Source organism: Amblyomma mixtum, chromosome 10, assembly GCF_055824585.1.
Source record: "Amblyomma mixtum isolate Tamu chromosome 10, ASM5582458v1, whole genome shotgun sequence".
NCBI classification, from domain to species: domain Eukaryota; kingdom Metazoa; phylum Arthropoda; class Arachnida; order Ixodida; family Ixodidae; genus Amblyomma; species Amblyomma mixtum.
The window spans coordinates 44963040-44980189 of record NC_143021.1 but is presented as its reverse complement, the minus strand read 5'-3'; the positions used below and the strand labels follow the sequence as shown (position 1 = coordinate 44980189).

General features: G+C 50.0%; 1 protein-coding gene across 3 annotated transcripts in view; it reads left to right on the top strand.

Annotated features, from left to right (window-relative positions):
* pkaap (A-kinase anchoring protein pkaap) overlaps positions 1–17150 on the top strand; it is a 71023-nt gene that overhangs the window by 23957 nt on the left and 29916 nt on the right. For all 3 annotated transcript variants that reach the window (XR_016286468.1, XM_089564053.1, XM_089564052.1), the window contains exons 7-9: positions 2121–2399; positions 10470–10587; positions 13030–13216. Coding sequence is in view for 2 of the 3 variants with exons in the window: in XM_089564053.1 (XP_089420179.1) it covers positions 2121–2399; positions 10470–10587; positions 13030–13216 (584 nt within the window). In the remaining variant the exon portion in view is untranslated. The remainder of the gene's footprint in view (positions 1–2120; positions 2400–10469; positions 10588–13029; positions 13217–17150) is intronic.

The following is a 17150-nucleotide window of genomic DNA, read 5'->3' as shown; positions in this document are numbered from 1 at the left end:
TCAGTAACATCATAATGTTATAGCTGTAGTACATTCCCTTTAGCACAGGTTTAAGAAAGTGGGGGCCAAGTATGGTGTCAACATTGTGTTCTCGGCTCCTAATAAGCTAGGTAAGATGGGGGGCAGCTGTTCAAAGGAAGAGAGATGGAATTGGCAAGAAAACAGGGTGTAAAATTAACCATGCAAACAAGTTCGTCTCGTGTAAGGTTGCTGTGGTCGACCAGATTCCTCTCTCCTGTGGCCGTACTTGCATTGGCCAGACAGGCCGTGGCATCAGTGTACGGCTTTTGGAGCACCAAAATTCTTTGGGAAAGTGTTCAACTAACTTGGCCAAGCATTGTCTCGAGTGCAAGTGTTACCCGTTTCTCGTTGACACCGAAGTCTTGTTCATCCATAATGATCGTAGCACGAGGGAAGTAGCAGAGGCATTTCATATCTTGAGAAAAGGAAACAGATGTGTCAGCCAGCCTTCAGTAGCATTGTCCTCTAAGGAAATGAAGTTGCTAAACAGTGGTTAGCACCGATAATCACAAATGCGGTTACGAGACATTTTGTTACCTGACGAGTGTATTTTTGACAAAGCGCATGCACGCCCCTTCTTGACGCCCTGCCTTAAAAAGCAGCTTGTTTTTTCTAATAAACGCACTTGCAAGTTCAGCACCGTGTTTTTGTCCTGTGTCCTTGCACTGTTGTGTTACATGATGCACCCTTGGATATATGCACCGAAGTTTCTGCCTTGCACCATCATCATTGAAATTATTATTGTACACAACTTCAATACGCGTCATCTGTTTAGGATCCCAGTCACTCATACGCATTCTCTTGAGGCTACTATACGCACTCGGTCAGCCCGGTTGATAGTGAACAGGTGCTTCAGGTGCTTCACATAACAGGTGCTTCACATAACGTTTTATCTTTGTTCCTCTTTTGTTCCCTGATAGCCGAGCTTCCAGTTTCTTCTTTTCTCCACTTTTTTTCGGCTGGTGATGAATGGATTTTATGGGAGGATTGGTGGTGTGGACTTCCTTTACCCCATTGTGCCCGGAGATTTGCTGAATGAGCTGCTCCCTGAAAGCCAGCTGATCGAGTCGGGCATTTTGGGCAAGCTCTGTAACATCAGGATGGATGAAGTTTCATTGATGTGGTTCCAAAACCAGGAAGCTTTCCAAGTCGTGCCAATAGATGCTGCCAGCACTGAATCCTCTGGGTCCGCTACGTGCAGAAAAAAAGAAAGCAGAGCGAAAAACCAGTTTTGGGAAATGATTTTTGCTGGCAGAAGGCCAGAATAGATTCACACGGTCTTCATCACTTCCACCATGAAGAACATCAAAAAAAGTCGAGTGGTTGAGCAAATCTCTGAGCACCACTCTGGAGCGATGCGCTGATATGGACACCTGGCTGTTGTCTTGGTTGAAAAGCGCGACGAGACATTTGGCAAAGTGTCTTCGCCATTGGTTGTGAAGACCCTGAAGCACAAAAATAAACCACTGTCACCAATTGCAAACTGCATGCACCGCAGAAAACACACAGCGAACGAAAACAGAACTTACATGCAAGTACGCGCTGATGTTCCAGACCCGTGAGACGAAGTCTTGCTGTCGAAATCGAAATCCCGCGTTTGTACACTGTCGCCTGACTCATAACCGCTGCTTTCGTCACAAAAGACAAAACTGAAACTGGCTGAAGTGCTCAGCGCCGGCTTTCGCGATGCGGACGCTACTTTCTCCGGGTGACGCTGCTGCGGCCATTCAAAGTTTTATTTTTCACGGTGCCCCCTCCTGTCGAAACACCAAAACTAAAACTGCAATCAAAAGAACAGTTGTTGAGCTCAGAAACTGGACAGCAGAGCACGTCTGTGGCGCTCCGAAATGAGCTTTTTCCACGGGCGCTTTGAATCGTTCATATTTGAACGATGGCCTATGGCGCGGTAGCGAAAGAGTTAAAGGCTATTGTGATTTTAAGTGGGGCATTTCAAGTGCCAGCCTGAAAGGGCTTGATATGCTTGACGTTTTGACCCTGGTTGATTTCTGAAACCTGTGCCCTTCAACCCATCCAGTTGTTGAGGAGCCACTCTTTGGAAATGCACGACTTACTTTTCTTCACTGGGTGTGGCGGTGCAGTTCATGGAGCAGGAGCAGAGCCGGCACCTGGTGGACTTTCTGCTGATGGCGGACAACTTCCGTGGCCACCTGCTGGCGGGGGGCCCCTACGACCCGGCACAGGCCCAGGACGACGCCATGGTCCTCTATGACAAGTACTTCTCGCTGCAGGCGACCAGCCCCCTGGGCTTCAGCGACGCCATCCGCCTCCACGTGGAGCAGAACATCTGCCGCGAGGAAGGGCCCCTGCCCTCGTGCTTCGACCGGCCCGTCCTGATCCTCATGCAGCACCTGGAGAAGGTGAATAATCCCTTGGCTGAGGCATGGCTAAGAAGTGAAACTGTGCACAATGAACGGGGCTGGGGACAGAAGATAATCTGGACGAGTGCTTTCTCAACGCAGGAGCCTTTCCAAACCAACCTGTGTTTGAATTTACGAGCATTCAGCAGAAACCTGTCTCAACTTTGCCAGATGTGTGATTAGTTTTCCCACTCCCATAGTGCAGTATCCTCTTTACAAGCATTGTATGCCTCTTAATCCTCTGTATTTACTAAACAATCCAGCAGTTACATTTTACAACATTTGCCATGATCAGCCTGACTCTGCCCACTGCACAACAAAGGCATACATATACATATAGTAGTCAATAAGTACTGGTTATAGCTGTTAAAGAAATGCCTTTTTACATCTTATGTCTGGTGCATTACATTCTCATTAGAGAATGGGCATATAGCAAAATTCTGGGTGCGAAGGAAATTCAAATATTAAAAACTGAGTACAGATCAAATATATTTTTCAAATACGTCCATGTATTTTTGCTTGGATGCTTTCTTCTTTCAAATGATGTGGTAAGCATTAAAATAAATTAATCACCTTGTGGTATTTCCCTACAACCGCCGTGTGATAAATTGAATTTCTTCTCTCATGCAGTTTCGGTTTCACCAACCAAACGGTGGCTGTGACGTGTCGTCAGGTCACGTGAGGCAGGCAGTCAAAACTCCAGTGTTGTCGTTCCAGCTCTTCAAGCAGGCTGGTTTGAGGGTTGCAGTGAATTAAAGCTAGTATGTATCGGTGCTTATATTGGTTGTCTTGTTCATGCCAACTACATGTCAGAACCATCGTTTGGTTGATGAAACCAAAGGAGCTTGAGAGAAGTTCCAGTTATGAATTATTTAATGGTCATAGGAGAATACGACATGGTTCTCCATGTATTGTAATGTCTAATGCATCATTTTGAAGAAGAAGACATGCAATAAATATGGGTGTCTACAGTGCTTGAAGTTACAGATGAAATGTTTTCCAAGCATAGCCAGAAAAAAAAAAAATTATTAGAGGCATGCAAGTATGAAATTTTTTGGGTGCAAAGCAAGAAAAGAATAGCAAAAATTTGCTGCAATTCGAATCAAATAATTTCAGTTATTGGTAAGTAGAGCTAGTTCAATATAAAGAGAAGCACTTTTCCAGAAAACAGAGCTTTGGACAGAAATAACGATAAGGCCTACTGGGTATTAAAGGGGCACTGCAATGTTTTCCTTTGTACAGATTGATATCCTTAAATCAATCTATCGTGCATTCCGGAGACCAGTGCAAAAGGAATTATTGAACTCGGAGCATGCGAATGAAAGTTATTGCACTTTGAAAATTCGAAATGAAAAGATGAGATGAAAACGCCTTCCACTCACCCGGTGCTCAGACTGGGCGCTGCCACCAATGAGAACCGCTCCTAGTGCACCCGCAGAGGAAGCTTGCACTGCTTTGTCGGGGCCACACATTTTGACGGTGTCACCCCCCCTTTCTCCCGTGTACGCTGTGCAGGGTAGGGGAGCTTTGTTGGTAGGATTGCAAGGCTGTCCGGCCTTTCTCTTCACATTTTTGGGCAAGGTGTGTCGACTGGCTTTTTTTTTGTTGTTGTTAGAACACCGCTCGCCCCACGAAGGTTTGAAGAGGAACAGAAAGTGTCGCCCCTAGCGTTATTCATTCTTTGTAGTTTTTCTGGCATGCACAAAGCACAGCCGCTTGATGCAAGGCGAGGTGTGGCCCGCCACATCGCACAGAAACGGCGTCTTGGGCCTAGTCTCCGTGCACCCACCACGGTGCCACTGCCACTCACAGGGAAACGCCAAGACAGCTGCATCGGTACACCCGGTGCTGGCTGCTTGAGGGCGTAAACAGTGTGCTTTCTAGTTCCCCATTAAAGACTGCAGTTTTAGGTAGTCATTGAAAGGGCCGATTATGTCACAGATCACCACAGCAGGTGGTGGGAATCCCCCTTCTAGTGTATGCCTGAATGCTGTCCATAACGGCCGCCTACACGATGCACGCGAGCGGCTCTGCTTAAGGCAAAAGCCTTTTACGGCTCATGACTCACCAGCGTGTCCGTCCGTCCGTGCGTCCGCGACACCTGTCAATCATCACTAGGACAGCAAGAATGGTTAATGGTTATTTGAAAAGTCAGTGATGGTTGTTAATGGTGTAGTAGTAGATGTACGAACAGTAATGATAGTTAATGATACCCAGTAAATGCGCACACTGTGCATGCGCAGTGCCCCCACGCACAATCCTCAGGTGGTGTAACAGCGGCGCAGGCGCAATGACATCACAAGATTGCACAATCACGGCCGCTCAATGGAGGCGCACTTGGTGCGGCCCGCCGCGTCGCGCCTCAATGGCTGGGGAAGCGCGTATTGGGAGAAGTGTAAGTTTCCGCCGCTATTCTCCGCGGGGGCGCCACCACTCCGTGACAAGCCGCCGACGCGGAAGGAGTGCGCTGGCTGTGTTGGCGTGTGTGTTTTCGCTGTAACTGCTCTGTATGACCGCGTGGTTCTGCTAGTTCTGCGTGCTTTCTATCGGTGCCTGTGTCAACAGCGTCCTAAGCGCATGCGAAACCATGCCACGCAACTGCTGCCGCTGTGCACCACAAACGCAAGAAAAGATCCGAAGATCGGTTACCATGAGTTCCCGCAGAAGCAGCAAGCTATGCAACATAGTGGTTTCAGCCCTTCATCCCTATTTTGAGCAATGTCCGGAGTTGATTTGCAAGAGAGAAGACCGCAGTCACACCGAGGACCTCTGCAAAGCCTTTCTAACCAAACTAATGCGACCACTGCTGACCGATTTGGTAGAAAACATCAATCTTACGGTGGAAAAAATCATACTTGCTCATAAACCGCTTTCGAGGAAAGTTCTTCGCTTGTAAAATAGGCTTGAATTCCTTCGGTGCATCACGTGGCTTCAAAATAAAACGAAAAACATTGGCTGAGCCTGCTGGCGTCTGGTTGAACTGGCTGTCTTTTGTTGTTTCTTTTGCAGCTGTTTGTGTCAGCAGTATATTTACGAGGGTAATCCCAAAAGTGAGGCCTCCAAAGGGCTGCGGCCGCAGGGAAACTATATGCATGGCTGCTCGCTATACTGCTGTGTTCATTGTTCCCCGTCTTCCAAACAAGCCATGACTCAGCGCGAAAGGGACTGTCAGTCTTGGCCCGGCAACCATTTGAAATGGAGCTCGTGTTTGTCACTACCGCCAGGAGCGAAGTTCACGCAAATGGCGTTCAACCAATCGAAAATTATCTCCAGTTGACGGAAGTGTACGGAGAGTCTTGCATGGATGTTAAAAACATCCCCAAGTAGTGTAGGAAGTTCGCAGCTGGTCGCACTTAAATTTACGACGAAGAAAGCCGGAAAATTGACGGGGGAAATTGACGGCAGGTCGTCAATTTTTGATGAAACAGCCGCGAAGGTCGAAGAAATGATGCAGCAATAACGGAGGATCGCACTCGACGAACTCTGCATTTTGTTTCCTGGCGTTTCTAGAAGCACTATTCATAGGAGTTTAACAGCAAAGTTGAAATATCGGAAGGTGTGCGCAAGACAGGTTGCGCGAATGCTCACAGACGACCATCAACAACAATCCGTTGACTCCTCCCGCGAATTTCTTCCGCGTTCTGGAGATGAAACGGAGATATTTGCATTCTATTGTTACGGGTGATGAAACCTAGACATTCCACTTCACGCCTGAGACCAAACAAGAATCACGTGAGTGGCGGCACTCATCTTCGCCCAAGCCGCGAAAATTCAAGCGAACACAGTCTGCCGGCAAAGTCATGGCAACTGTGTTTTGGGATCGAAAATGGGTATCGTTGGTAGACTTCTTGGCTCCTGGCACCACAGTAAACGCGGACAGATACTGTGAGACCCTTAAAAAACTCAGAGGAGCGATTCAAAATCGCAGAAGAGGAACAACGCTCGCCCCCACGTTGCCTGTGAAACCATCGCTCTCCTAAAACAGTTGGTATAGGACGTCATCAGCCACTCACCCTACAGTCCGGACTTGGCACTAATTGACTGCCACTTCTTTCCAAAGCTAAAAGAACACTACGCTGGAAGGCGCTTCACTGATGATGACGAAGTGAAAGGTGCGGTCAAACGCTTGCTCAACGGCATAGCGGCGAGCTGGTATGACATGGGCATACAAAAACTGCCCCAGCGTCTGTAAAAATGCATAGACCCCAACGGCGATTATGTGGAAAAGTAGAATAATGGTGTCCCTTTTAAGGTTTGGTTTATGGGTGTTTAACGTCCCAAAGCGACTGAGGCTATGAGGGACGCCGTAGTGAAGGGCTCCGGAAATTTCGACCACCCGTCGTTCTTTAACGTGCACTGACAACTCACAGCACACGGGCCTCTAGAATTTCGCCTTCATCGAAATTCAGCCGCCGCGGCCGGGATCGAACCCGCGTCTCTCGGCTCAGCAGCCGAGCGCCGTAACTACTGAGCCACCGCGGCGGGGTGTGTCCCTTTTAAGTGATTTGTAATTTGCTTAAAATAAAAATGTCTTTCGATTTATAAAGAAACTGCAGTCCTTAATTTTGGGATGACCCTCGTACGGGGTGGTACCCACTTGAAACTATTTCCAGCGAAAACGGAGCAACAAGCTGAACTATAATGCTGAACGTTACGACCTCAAACGTAAGTTTACAAAAAGTGCATGCTGAATAAGTGGCCCGAAACCTTGTCCCGAGTTCAAGATTGTAATATGTAATAAGTTATTACAGTGGTTGAAAGGCCCGTCACTGAATGGGTGACCGCTCGGCGAAGCGCACTTTCTTCCTCGATTCTCGCTGTAAAAGCACGTGCGATCTGGAAAAGCGCAGTGATGGTGACATGCCGCTATCACGCTATCAATAGCAAACTTGCACGTGGCATCACCATAATCTGTGAAACGCAGCTTGTAAATGCAAAAAATTATAAAGCGCCTACGCGCGGACGCTTAAACGAAAGCACTGCCTCGGCCGCTGCGCACAGCTCTCCGCCCGGAGTCGTCCCGGAGCGGTGGCGCCGCAGCGGTGGCGATGAGAACTAGGCGCAATACGGCTCTTTCGGGCGACGCGACGGGCCGCACCCAGTGCGCTCTCCATTGAGCGGCCGGGGCACAATGGTCGTCCTCTCCCCGTTCCTCCCTGAACGTTGGTCGAGGAAGGATGCCGCCCGCCACGAAACGCGCTCGCGATGCGAACGGAAGCGTTCAAGAGCCACCAAACGATCTTCAACAGTCGACAGAGGCTCTTAAAGGCGTTCGCCTCTGCGCTCTTTAGGCCGTCAAAGTGCTCCCCTGATTTTTATTCACTTCTCGAGACGCCATGTAGACGCTGAATGAGACGGACACACACAGCTGGTCACACACAGTAGATTTCTGCTTTATGTCACGTCGAATATTGGCTCTTACATAAGTTATTGGAATTTAAAAAGAAAAAAAAAACAATCAGTATAGCTGAAATTGTGGAACTTTACAAGCACAACTGCAACCGAGAAAACCAGAAAGTACTTCAACCAGCAGCTTGATACTTTTATTGCACACTCATACAAAAAAGGAACAAACCTCCGCCTTCCTTTTTGCAGTCATTCTCTGTAAAATGCAAGGAACACACCAGAGACCTGTCAGTCCTTGGCGAGCGATAATTTCAGCCACGCTTCTGGACGCTGTAGTGTGGTGGGAAACTTGGGATGTGTCACAGTTGTGACGCACAGTGGCACACAGCAAATGTGTGCACTCATTCGCGCGCACACAAAGTCCAAGTCCAGCACTGCAGAGGCAAGGTAAACATTGCTAAGCACTCACGCTCACAACAGAAAATCCAAAGAAAGCACTGCAGGCACGTGAGGCAGACGCGCTCGGACACGACGAAGCAAGGAGTGCTTAGGGAGTCCACTCCTGAGAAACCGGGTGACTTGTCCCCGAACAGCGGCGCCCTCACGGAAAACAGTGGTCACGACTGTAAACTCCGCCAGGATGCACTCGCCCATTGTCGGCTGTCCGCACCTCGCTTTGCGTTTTGCATCGAGCGGCCGTGCAAAAAAGTTTCAGTACTCAGAGACATAATATTTTGGATCCATACCGCAAGTATAAAGGAATGATATACAAACAGGACGCACAACCAACCAGAGAGGCAGCACCCAATCTGCATGCCACCCCATTTCCACTGTGGAAAATGGCTGCTGCATTGCGACACCATCAGCTCAAAACGAGCACTTCTGCAAAGGATTAAAACATTAAATATTTCAGCAATTTCTTTGGGCGTTCAGGAGCCAGTGCCCCTTACTCTGCATACAAAGAATAAAGACCTCATGCTCTGTCTACATCCCAGGGCCCCTTTAAATGAGTAAGTGGAAATTATGTGGTAGTAGTAGCTTTATTTTGCAGACCAATGCCCTGTGTACAGACGTTTGTTGCTGTCAGGGAAGAAAAGTCATGGCAGAGGAGGAGCAAGAGTGGAGTGGCAGCAGATGTAGGCATGCGTAGTGGAGGAGCGATGGTGGCCACACACAACGTGACAACAGCCCACAATGCGGATAGAAGAGCAGCAGCCTGAGAAATGTTAGCAGATTGGGCTAGCTTTTGTTCAGTTTCTCGGCTGTGTGGCTGTTTTTGTAGTAAGGGGGTAATGAATTGCTCACTGGCATCCACCCAGGCAGAGCCATACTACGCTCCTCTATGGCTTTCCTTAGTAGCCGTATGGCTGCGCTTGGGTGGATGCCAGTGAGCAATTAATTACTCCCTTATCTACTCCACCTTGGGGGATTCCCCCTAAACCAGCCTGTTTTCGGGCTGCGGGCATTGGGGAAGCGGGGAGTGGGTGCACAACGACCCCTGCTGGAGGAAATGTGGGAGATGATTGGGGAAAGGGGGGTCAGTCTGGAGTGCATTGCTGTTACTTGCAAGTGCATAATTGGGACGGAAGAAGAAAGCATCCAACTGGAGAGAATCGCAGGTTGGAGAGAGCGCTGCTGTCAGCATGGAGGGCATCTGCACCCCCACAAGGAGCCAAGTGTGCATCGGGGCACTGCCTCACTCCCAAGGCCTTTTTCTGTTAAGAGCAGATTTGAGGAAGTGAATTCCGTGTGTCTGTATTTGTTTGTTTTGTTTTTTTCCATTCGAAACAACCCCTAGTGTTATGCAAGAAAAGCTCGTCAATTAAAAAATGTGGATAAATTTCACTGCCAGTGTGGCCAGTGCATTGGGCACTGTGGGTCATTCCCCCTCAGGCACCAGCAGGGCGCGTCCAGACAGCCCAACCTGAATTGCAGGCCACCCCACTCCTGCGTCACAAAGAAAGAGCTCATTCCTGCAGCAGCTGTCGGCCCCCTCATGCCATTCTGCCGGGACAGTCCCAACAGGGAGATGGGAAAAGCAGTCGTTGTGCTCTACTCAACTCAGAAGCGGCCAAGTTTTTCACTAAATAAATTTGCCCCGATGCAGGTGGCTCTTGTCACTTTTTTCGAGGTCATTTGATAGTTTGAACTAGGGGCAGTTGGAACATTCTTTCCAATTCCTCGAGTCTCTAATTAATGAGCTTTCACTCCATTGCCTTTAGGGGACACAGCTTTCAGCAGAAATTTTGTTTTTTGATGGATTGATATTTTAGCATTTGTGCATATTAGAATTGATGCTGTTACTACGGTCACAAATTATCAGTGCTATATCTCAAAGACATTGTTTTCCACTATTTGTTTCATTCTCTGAACCTTTCAAAAAGCCTGCACAGTTAAAAATATGCAGGAGAAGGCTAGTTTCTTGTTCATTCTATTTCTACAGGCATGCTACAAGTCAAGACGTACTTATAATTTTTTTTTTTTTGTGTGGAACACAAATTTCCAATTTTGAATTTGTGTGATGCTGTGTATGTAGATATGTCTAGAGTGAGAAAAAAAAGTCGCAAATTATGGAAACAAACAATGTCTGCGGTACAGTCTTAGGAGTGCAAGCGGGGTTAATCGACTCACTCGGACAACGGAATAGAGGCCCCATTTGTGCAGCCTCTCCCCGATGTGGAGTGGCACCACAGCTAGCAGAGGTGGGTGTGTGATGTGATGCAGAACCACCTGAAGGCGTTCCTGTCGAGCCAGCTGTACGTGAAGTACATCTCGGAGTGCATAGTCACCATCCAGACGGCGCAGAGCGACACGGACTCCCTGCGTCGAAAGAAGCGCTCAGGCAAGCAATGTCCGTTGGTTCCCTTGTGCCAAGTGTCACAGCGATGATGTGACAATGTTTTGTTTTAAAATTTTGCATTTTGTGGCCGCAGACTTCTGCGAGCAAGCATGCATGTGTGATGTCATTGTAAGCACGGGGGTCAGTATTCAACGCAATTTCAAGCTGGCTTTTGGTCATTTCAGACAAATACTGATGACTAGCTACATGCAAATGCAGTTAAACCTGGATGTAAAGAAATTGAAAAAGTTGACGATGTCGAGGTTTTCATTCCATGCATATTTCGCGAGAAGACTCGAAATTGCAGTGCAGAATGGAAACCAAAATAAGAAATAAATGTAGGTGAAATGAAAATGTTTGCAGGGAACCTTGTTACTAGAAGCCATAAACGCGGAGAAATGTTTCGCAATTGCGCTGGCAGCAGCCGCCACCACCTCCGCCACAGCTTTGGCAAGTGAGGAAAGGGCGGCTCAACTGCGGCGCGCGGTCGGTCCGCTGTTGTGTCAGTGGCGCTCTCCGCTCCCGACGCACGAGCGCCGGAATCCCACGAGCCCTGTGGTGATGGACGTGCACTGCTATTATGCCTTACTGCTGCTTTTGAGAATGAACTGTTCCAGTGCCACGACGTCCCACAGGGGAAAGCAACGGACCGCTGGAGCATGGCGCATTGTGTCACACCTGCAGTCACTCATCGCAATCATAGACGATCCTCTCACGTCAGTTCATGCTTAATTGTCATTAAACCTTTGTGCCAAATATCGTAACCTAAGAGATAGTCAACATAGCGAGTGGGTTATATCAAGGTCAACTTCTGCAAGACCTTCAATACGTGGAGGTCTCAAATACACGTGCTTCAATGGCGGCGGCATTGGAGAAATGAGGAACTGCGTAATATTGAGGAATTTACTATATAGAGGTTCATTACATCCAGCTGTAACTGTATTCTGTAATTCCAAATATTCGGTCGAATAGTAAAATATTCGATGTTCGATTCTATCCAAATGTCCAGTATTCAAAATTTTGAAGTACAGTCGAGCCCACTTATAGTGAAGCCACTTACAGCGAAATGGGGCTTATAATGAAGGGATTTCAATTTCCCGTTTCCATTTTTGCATTTTCAATGCAATTTTGGTCCGCATAACGATCCCATTATGATGGCTCGCATAACGATCCCATTAATGAACCCCTGGTTTTTGCCCAAGAATGTGGGAAAAAAACGCCGTTGTGAATGCTTCCCTCCCTTTCGCACGGTGGTCCGCAACGCATTTCTTGGCAGTGTGCCAAGGTGCTGATAACACCACGGTGCCTGCAAGAGGGGGGGAAGCGACCTGGGCCGAGTGCCAGCGTGTGTGCGGTAAGCCTGGTTTTCGGTATGTTCGCCACCTACTGCCACTCAATCATTGGAACGCATGGCAGCAGCACACGCCTTTTGCAGCGAGCGATGCTGAAAGCCAGCGTCATGATCGCGGCTGACCACATGCTTCTGTTGGCGACTGAGGGGTGGAAGGATGGACGACACTCGCAAAGAAGAAAAAGTTTTCCGCACGTAATTTGTAGCGCCCGTCCGAAGTCATAGCCTTCATAGGTGTTGGATGGGACAGCGCTACCAGTACTTTTCCGTATTTCCGAATTAACAGGGCTTGAATTAACAAGTATTTAGTTTTGAGCTTCGGAGGTTGTGTGGAAAAGAGGGTGTAGGCAGCCGCCAACCCCTACCCTCTGGCGCCAGCGGCCGCCACACCAGTGATGGCACCATTTAGGCTTTGCCCTCTCAGACTCCACGGTTTTATCCATCTTCTGTCCCCGTTTAGGATGTGCGCAGCCCCTAACTGTGCCGAGGTGGTTTTTTTTGGGGAGGGCGGCCACGTGCTGTGTGCCAAGCCACTTAGACGCGGTGGCACATAGTTGGAAATATCCGTAGCGGAACCGACTCGCTTTCGAATTAACGGACTTCTTTATACATAGATCTCTACGGAGCTTGGGCGTACCAAGTAGTGTAGTGCTCGCATTGTGGCCCAGCTCTCTCTTGAACCAATTCTCTCGTTTTGCTTGCTATGTGTAGTGGCGCTACTAACCGTACTAAAAACTACCAGAGAGCGCTACCCTTGTGTATTGGTCTTGCGGGTGCCAAGCACTTCTCTGTGGGCTTGAGAGCGGAGCCTCATCCTTCATTTCTGTGCACTGTGGGCTGCATAATTTGCCCCATTGTGTTGCAGCATATGACAGCACCAGTTTGGAACACTCTGTGAGAAATGCTGTCTAAGCATTGAACTTTTTTTCACTGTACATAATTATCTTATTCTGAGAATGGCACAGAAGTTGGTATTACGACTACTGCTCTGTGGTCTGTCACGCACTTGAGCTTCGGCGCACTGATAGCATCAGGCACACCACAAGTGATTTTCTTCAGTGGCCATAAGGAAGTGTGCCTGTGTGCCTCTGCAGGCAGCGACAGCAGCAACAGTGACCTGTCGTCCCTGGCTTCTCAGCCGTCGTCGGCCACCAACACGCTCCTGGCGGCCGCGGACGGCCGGTGGCCGGGGCGTCTGCTGCGCCACATCGAGGGCACCGACATGAAGATCGACTCGGGCCAGTTCAACCCGGACGCCCTCTGGAAGCGCAGCCTGGCTGGGTGGGTACCCAGTTTGTGCGGAGCAGTCCGCACGTGGTTTTTGCCCCCCAGAAATTTTTTAGAATCAGGCAACATTATTAATGGCAGAGGAGTGGAGTTCCACACTTAAGTGCTCTGCTGCCAGCTTTATTATCAATTGCATAAAATATATTAGGGCTAGGCACCTGAAAATCGTTTCAGTTGTGAAATCGTTTCTGCCTTATATCACCTATGCATACAACACTGCTACGCAATCCAGCACGGGTTTCTCTCCGTTCTTTTTGCTATACGGTCGACATCCATCTGCTCCCCTTGACACAGTGCTGCCCTACAAACCTGATGCCTCTGAATGTACCACCGTTACCAAAGCTGCACAGCACGCCGAAGAATGCCGCCAGATTGCCCGATCGTTCACGACCGACTCTCAATGGCGCCAAAAACATCACCATGACACCACTCATAGGAATGCACCACACTTCGAGCCCGGCTCGCTCGTGTGGCTATGGGTTCCATCCAGCAGTCCCGGCCTCTCAAAAAAACTGCTCTCCAAGTACCATGGGCCCTACCGTGTCGTCGAGCGCACTTCGCCAGTCAATTACATTGTTGAGCCTCTTACACCACCTTCTGATCTTCGGCGCCATGGCCGTGAAACTGTACATGTGCAGCGCCTTAAGCCGTTCTACGACCCCATCGTATCTTCGTCCCCTTAAGTCGCCAGGATGGCTCCTTTCTCTCTGGGGGGCATTGTGAAGAAGAAGATGGACCCCTTCGCTGGACGCCGATGAAGAAGAAGCGGTTGTGGAATTGCCATCGCGCAGATCGTGTCGGTCTTGGTCGCCCAGCTCCATCGCCGACCTCGACGCCGTCCCCGACGTCCTTCTTCTACACAGTAAATATGTGGATGTTCTTATTTGTGCTCTGTCGGATGTCTTTGTCTGGTGGTGTTTTTGAGCCTCTTGAGGGGCGGAGAGCTTGTGATGAGCAACCTGGCGGGCGGCGTCTGCTTGGGCGCGCATAGGTAGTGACAGGGCCGGCTGTGGGCAGCAGAGTGTCGAAGGGCAGTAAGGGGTCTCGTCCAAGGAGAAGGTAGAAGGGCGAGTAACCAGCGGTGTCATGGCGCGAAGGTTTATACGCAAAGGTGACAAAAGGCAAGCTGATATCCCAGTCCCAGTGGTCGTCGGATACATACATGTCGAGCATGTCCGTCAGCCTGCAGTTGAGACGCTCTGTAAGGCCATTCGTCTGAGGATGATAAGCCGTGGTGAACTTGTGACGAACGGAGCACGAACGAAGGATTTCGTCAACAACTCGGGAGAGGAAGCAGCGGCCACGGTCGGTAAGGAGTTGACGGGGAGCGCCATGGTGTAATATGACGTCGTGCAGAAGGAAGTCAGCGACGTCAGTGGCGCAGCTGGTTGGAAGGGCGCGAGTGATCACGTACCGCGTGGCATAATCGGTGGCGACGGCAATCCACTTGTTCCCCGAGGAGGACTCCGGGAAGGGCCCAAGTAAACCGAGCCCAACACAAGAAAACGGATCGGTCGGGATGGGAATCAGCTGTAGGTGTCCGGACGGCAGAACGGGGGGCTTCTTTCGGCGCTGACAGAGGTCGCAAGCGGCCACGTAGCGTTGGACGGAGCAGTACAGACCAGGCCAGAAGAAACACCGGTGTACGCGGTCGTACATATGGGAGACACCAAGATGGCCAGCCCTAGGTGCGTCATGCAGTTCTTCGAGGATAGTGGAGCGTAAGTGTCGGGGAACGACTAGCAAGTGCTCAGCGCTATCAGGTCGCATGTTGCGGCGGTACAGCGTGTTCCCGTCCAGCGAAAACCTGGCCAGAGAAGTGTCACAACGGTCTGTGCTGAGGCGGTCGATGAGAGCAGTGAGGGTGGGATCCAAGCGCTGTTCGTCGGCAATGTGGGAGAGGTCGCAGATGGAGAGGACACAGACGTCCGACTCACAGTCTGTAGAAGAAAGGGGATCGACGGGATAACGTGACAGGCAGTCTGCATCTTGATGGAGGCGACCGGACTTGTGAACTACGGAAAAGGTATATTCTTGCAATCGTAGTGCCCACTGGCCAAGACGGCCAGTAGGGTCCTTGAGAGATGAGAGCAAACACAGGGCGTGGTAGTCAGTTATAACAGTGTATGGTCGACCGAACAAGTATGTGCGGAATTTTCCAATGGCCCAAACGAGAGCCAGGCACTCGCATTCTGTAATGGAGTAATTCTTCTCTGAGGAAGAAAGTAGACGGCTTGCGTAGAATGGCGCCAATTCCGTGACCACTTGCAACGGTGCGAAGTTGTCGGGGCAGACAGGCTGAAATGGGCCAATACAGGAGGGTTGGTGAGGACGGCGACAAGGCTGGAGAATGCAGTAGCCAGCTCTGGTCCCCAGGAGAAAGGACCGCAGTCGTGGCCTAGTGGTTTGAGCGCCCGTCTCGGCTGCGGGAGGTGGGTGGTTCGAAACCCACCGCCGGGCACCCCCCGGTCAAAAGGGTACAAGCGTACCCCGGCCTGACGCTCGGCTTTCTTTAGGGGTGTACATTTGGAAGAAGTCCTAAAAAAGGGCCACAAATTGGGCTTATGCCGCACGAGGCGGACTTATGGTTGCTTGGCAGGGGAACTTATCACTCATCCGCCAAGGCAACTGTTTGGTCTAAGACCAATTGGTGAGAGGGCGAGCGACGGCTGCGAAGTTCGGGACGAACCGGCGAAAGTAGGAACAGAGACCGATGAAACTGCGGACATCGCTGGGCGAACGGGGACAGGAAAAAGCACTGACAGCACGAACTTTATCAGGATCAGGTTGTATGCCACTTGCATTCACCAAACAGCCAGGGACTTTAAATTCGCGGCGGCCGAAAGTGCATTTTTTTTAGTTGAGTTGAAGACCGGCGCGGCTGAAAAGTGCCAAGATGGACGAAAGGCGAAGCAGGTGGGTTTCAAATGAAGGCGAGAAAACAATTGCATCATCTTAGTAACAAAGACAGGTAGTCCACTTGAAGCTGCGGAGTAACGAGTCCATCATCTGTTCAAATGTGGCAGGGAGGGGTGTTACAAAGTCCGAAAGGCATGACCTTAAATTGGTAAAGGCCATCAGGGGTGACGAAAGCTGTTTTCTCGCGGTCTCTTGCGTCAACAGAGGTTTGCCAATAGCCGCTACGAAGGTCAATGGAAGAAAAGTAGCGGGCGCCATATAAACAGTCCAGGGCATCATCTATGCGCGGAAGGGAATAGACATCTTTCTTCATGACCTTGTTGAGATGCCGATAGTCACACAAAACCGCCAACTGTGGTCTTTCTTTTTCACGAGCACAACAGGAGATGCCCAAGGGAAGGCTCGATGATATCGTTGGCCAACATCTTGTCGGCCTCCCGCTGGATGACCTGGCGCTCTGGTAAGGCCTCCGGTGTATAGGTCTGGCATTGCTGGTGTCAATGCGGTGATTCACTACCGACGTTTGACCCAGAGGAGCAGGAGCAAAGTAAAAAATGTCGGTGTAGGACAGCAAAGGGTTGTGAAGATCCTGTGCGTGCTCGGGGCTCAGATGAGAAGCAATCATTGCAGAAATGGATTGCGGAACGTTGGCCGGGATGTCGGGCGCTTGCGAGACAGTAGAAGGCGGTCCAGGTGAGAGAAAACAACCTGCAGGAAGAACTTGTGGTGACAAGCTGAAGGTGAGGGCAGGAAGGTAGGTGCTATTCTTGGTGACTCACGATGAGGTGCGGAAGAAGGGAGAGGACGACATCGGCGAGTGGGCAGGCAAGATAATCCCCATCAGGAAACGGTGACATAGGCACGTAAACGGCAGAGTCAGGGGGCAGGCGAGCGAAGGCAGGGCGTGGAGGTTGTGTCGGCTGAGCAGAGAGGCAGGTCCAATCGAAGAAGGCTGCATAAGGGCAGTCCGTAAGGGCAGGGTGAGCCGTTAGACAGTCAAGACCAAGGA